This window comes from Montipora foliosa, chromosome 9 (assembly GCF_036669935.1).
Source record: "Montipora foliosa isolate CH-2021 chromosome 9, ASM3666993v2, whole genome shotgun sequence".
In the NCBI taxonomy this organism is placed as follows: Eukaryota; Metazoa; Cnidaria; class Anthozoa; order Scleractinia; family Acroporidae; genus Montipora; species Montipora foliosa.
In genome coordinates this window covers 18,816,359-18,821,358 of record NC_090877.1, presented here as the reverse complement: position 1 = coordinate 18,821,358, position 5,000 = coordinate 18,816,359, and the positions used below count along the sequence as shown (strand labels likewise).

General features: G+C 38.7%; 1 protein-coding gene across 2 annotated transcripts in view; it reads left to right on the top strand.

Annotated features, from left to right (window-relative positions):
- The first annotated feature begins 156 nt into the window (after positions 1–156).
- The window catches only part of LOC137969572 (collagen triple helix repeat-containing protein 1-like), a 7,029-nt gene continuing 2,185 nt past the window's right edge, over positions 157–5,000 (top strand). The window contains exon 1 of one of the 2 annotated variants that reach the window (XM_068815880.1): positions 157–328. In XM_068815880.1, coding sequence (XP_068671981.1) covers positions 251–328 — 78 coding nt within the window. In that variant the 5' untranslated portion in view covers positions 157–250. Of the gene's footprint in view, positions 329–1,526; positions 1,684–5,000 lie in introns of those variants that run through there. The other variant, XM_068815879.1, reaches the window with a different exon arrangement.

Sequence of the window (5,000 nt, the reverse complement as noted above, 5' to 3'; positions counted from 1 at the left end):
AGTCAAGTTCTTCAACATCTTTTTTTTTATTAAAAATTGCGTCCGAACGTTCCACAGAGTTGCATTACAATTCTAAAGGGAACTGACAGCTTCCTTACCGGAAGTCCAAACAAAACACGAAAATTCCCGTCAGTGTAACTTACTGACTCATCCAAATCAACGCCTAAGAATTTAAGTGATTCTTCCTCCAGCTATAAAATTCTATGATCGAGAACTTGAGGCTCAGGCTACCATCAGTTTCCCCATCGACATGATGCGATCGACCGCCTTGGTTCTGTTTCTATTGTTGCTGCCAGCAGATGGTCAAAACTCGCCATCTACTTCAAAGGTAAGGTTTGGTGACAAAAGGAGTCCTGAAGTGGTTGGCTCATTCTAGCTACAAAACCGAAAGACAGCGAGCGCAAAACGTGTCGTAAATAGTTATCTACTTTGGTGCAGACAGACTTAAGGTGTGGGCATCTTGTCTATGGGCAGATATAACGATTTGTTTTATTGCTACGATTCCAGAAAATCTCCCAATCTGTTCTTCCTGCCATCCACTGACAAGAGTCAGAAAATCAATTTCATGCGCTCATCCTGACATTGTTTAGTTCAAGTTTTCTTAAAAATGTATATAAGTTAATCGACAAAAATATTCTCATTCACTCTGAAGAAAAAGAAAGAAAAGTTATCCTTCCATTTACCAACGTAGACCTCTATATATTGGCTATCGGCTAGGTTCCTCTACTTGAAGGGTTCGGAAAAGAAAAAAAATGTCGGTCTCGTTTTGTTTCGCGGAAACGATTATTATTTCGAACTGTCTTGTGCCATACCAAGGTAGCACTTTTTTTTTTCAATTTTTGTTTAGATTATAACGTGTCCATTCCTATACCTTTCAGATTTCTAGTATTGGCTTAAAGTAGGGCGGTTTCTTAAATAGTTTCTGTTTTGGTTTTTTTGGAATGTTCGGATGTATTTTTAAGAGATACGGTAGTGGTATCTGCTTTGATTTTAATTTTTAGGTGGATTTTTTTTCGCCTGGAAGCGCGAGAACAGAGAACCTGGTTAGCGGGGAAGAAAAGCTGCCACGCAAAACCCTGATTAGCGTGGCGAAATGCAGCACCTTTCAAAATATTGTCTCAGTTAAGATAATATATATTCGCTTATACGTCAATCAGACTTGCTCTCATGGTTTTTGCCATTGGATCGCAAATCCAAAAATTCAAACTAACATTGATAACAAGGCAAATACGCTGTACAAGCATGACTGTAAATTTGTAGTTGTATTATGCAAACTGTAAACATTATTAGCTTTGAAAACCAGAGGGATTTCATTAAGACTTCACTAAAATCTACGAAACTGTTTTGGAAAATCAAGTATTTAACACTTTTTCACAAATAATGCCTCCGAAAGTCCACAGAGTTGCATTGTAAATCTAAAAGGAACTGACAGCTTCCTTACCGAAACTGAACTCAAACAGAACACGAAAATTCTCGTCAGTGAAACTTACAGAATGACTCATCCAAATCAACGCCTAAGAGTTGATTTGAGTCTTCCTCCAGCTATAAAATTCTATGATTGAGAACTTGAGGTTCAGGCTACCATCAGTTTCCCCCATTGACATGAAGAGATTAATTGCCGTGGTTCTGTTTCTGTTGCCGTTGCTACCAGCAGATGGTCAAAATTCGCCGTCTACTTCAAAAGTAAGATTTAGGGACAAAAGGAGTCCTCAATTGGTTGGCTCGTTCTGGCTACGAAACCGAAAGACAGCGAGCGAAAAACGAGTCGTAAATCAAGTTTCTAATTTTGTCTTCTAATAGCTTCTAATTAATTCTTGAGCCTTGACACGGAAACAAAACTAAATCAGTGTAGACTGATTTTTGGTATGGGCATCTCGCGTTTATGGGCATGAAGATAATGATTTGTTTTATTGCTACGATTCCAGAAAATGTCCCGATCTGTTCCGTTCCTGCCATCCACTGAAATGAAATTTCAAATCAATTTAATGTGCTCATCACGATATTGCTTAGTTCAAGTTTCCTTAGAAATGTAAGTTAATCGTCAAACATCCCTGTTTCATTCACTTGGTACCCACATATACCCCGATATTTACCGTACGGACCTACTGCTAACTATCTAGGTTCCTAGTTTGGAAAAGAAAAATGCATCAGTTTGGTTTTGTTTCCAAACAATTATCAGATAATTCCATACATTAATAAATCTGTTGGGGGGCTCAAGCGTTGTTATGATTCTAAAGTATTTTTGAAGGCAGTGCCCTGAATGCCACAAAGCGCGCAGGACTCCTGTTCCAGCGACATAGCCGTGGCTGTCTCGTCCGGGGTAAGGCTAAATACTAAATACTCTTGTTACGGTAACCGGGATAACCTCCGAGTCGATGTACCATGAACTCTCATGTGACCTTAAAAGTCTTTACCTACCACCTACTTGCACAGAAATACTGAAAGAATTGTTTTTGTAAATGTTCTTGTTAATTTAACCTGAAGTGACCCCAGTCAGTACTGCAGCGATAAATCAAATGACTCTGAAAGAATCAATTCATTATATCCCGCTAAGTTACACAGGTAAAGTACACATAAAAAGACTACCTTAAGGGAAATACGAAAGGTTCCATATTGCCCACAAAGAGCGAAAACACAAACTCGTCAAGATAAGAGCACCTGTTATTAACGTCAGCTCCTTAGTTTTCTTCCATCAACGAAAGATTTTTCCTAATCTAAAACTGCATCCGCATAATTGTCCTGGTGGATTTAGTCAGCTCTTGACCTTTATGCTAGGAATTAATACAATAACAAGGAAGAAAATCAACTGCCAAACATGACAATTTCCGTCTTGTATTGATGTGGAAAAACTCAGAAAGTTTGTGTGTTAGCTCAAACTGTTCAAAACACATTTTGCGCCTTCACGAATCAGAAAAGTCGAGAAAACAAGAGTGTCATGAGAGGCCGCATGAAATCCGAATTCCCAGCCTAACTGCGGTCCAAATTCCTAGTGATTGTTTGGAAACTGATGCGGATAATAAATTAGAATTGCTTACTGATGCCATTTGCGCATGTCATTCCATCGCCAACAAACCGCTGACCTTGTGGAGCCTGGTAGTCTACAAACTTGGTCATAGTGACTGCGTATAGTAACCGGGATTACCTCCGATTCGATGGACCATGGACGCTCATGTGACCTTAACAGTCTTCACCTACCACCTACTTACACAGAAATACTGAAAACACTGTTTTTGTAAATGTTCTTGTTAATTTAACCTGAAGTGACCCCAGTCTGTGCTCCAGCGATAAATCAAATTACTCTTAACATAGAGTGGTTTTCAATTAATTGTCGAAAGTAATTAGATAATTACTTTGGTTTATGATTACTTCACTCAGTGATTGGTTCAAAATTCTTGCCCTATTTTTTCAAATAAATCAGAAGTGAAACCAAAACCAATCGTGGCTCGCACGTGCACATTTTCCCGCGCTTTGTGTCGGCTAAGTGTAATTACTTCGAGTTTTGATTGGTTTGCCCGATTGTCTCAGTCCTTTTTGATTGGCCAAAGTAATTACTTTGGTTTTGGTTTTAAGACACTCAATTGAAACTCGCTCTATCAATTTATTATATCGCGCAAAATTACACAGGTAGAGTACACACGAAAAGACTTCCTTAAGGGAGATACGAGGGGTTCCATATTGCACAAAGAGCGAAAACCACAAACTCATCAGCTGTAATTAACGTTAGGTGCTTATTTTCCTTCCATCAAGGAAGGTTTTTTTCTTATCTAAAACTGAATCCGCGTAATTGTCCTGGTGGAATTTAGTCAGTTCTTGACCCTTATGTTAGGAATAAAAAAAAAAGGACGAAAATTACTTGACAAACATGACAATATCTGTCTTGTATTAATGTGGAAAAAGTCAGGAAGTGTGTGCGTTAGCTCAAACTGTTCAAAACACATTTTGTGCCCTCACAAAGCAGAAACGTCGAGAAACCAAGAAGGTCATGAGGGGGCGTACCGAATCCCAATTCCCAGTCTAATTGTGGTCCAAATCCAACTTATCAAATCTGAAATCCCATTCCTAGTGATTCTTTGAAAATTGATGCAAGTGCCGACTGATGCCTTTTGCGCATGTCATTCCATCGGCAACCAACCGCTGACCTTGTGGAGCTTGGCAGTCTACAAACTAGGTCTAAGTGACTGCTGAAGTCTACTGATACAGAACTTTATTTATTTATTTAAAAGATAACCTCATTTGAGAAGTTGTGGCAAATAATAGAGTGGGAGGTCTCTAAAGATTCCAAGCCCCATTTTCGAAATGCTTATTCCTTTCCCAGAGGTTAAGTCCCAGTCGCAGTGTAGTATATATGTTTAATTTTCCCAGTGCAAAAAAGTGATCCCACTGTGACCTTCCAAATAATATTTTAAGAAATGATCTAATTTAGGAGTTAAAAGAAAACCTCTAGACGCAAAATGATTGATTTAGTCCTTCCAAAGCTCTCGTTTTAAAATCTTGTTCATCATGGAACATAACAGCTCTTGTAAGAAACGATCAGTGTCACTACTTTGCTATCCGCAAATTACGAAAAGCAAAGACTCAACAACCAAAACCTGATTACTTGTACCTCAAGGCTACCCTCAAGACTTTCTCAAAGCATCTGTTTTGGAATCAGTGAACCGGTTCAGCAATCATTTCAAAGGATAAGCATAACAAACGAACTGGTATTCAATTGCAAGCGACTGTTAAAAATGTGGCAACTTTGAAAGTAAGGCGTCGTCTATTCCAAGCATGAAATATGTTTTCATGAAAATAATATTTCTGATTAGAATTGGCCATATCTTATTTATTATCTCCCCGTGAATAGAGTGTTTTCACGTGACCTCACGGCGGCCATGTTGGTGTACCCAACTAATCATCCGGGAATCGAGCTCTATTATCATGCGAACGTTTTTCTTTTTGTGTCGGTTACTGATCACGTGAGTGAAAACACTCTATAGGCCTTGTTCAATATATCAATATTC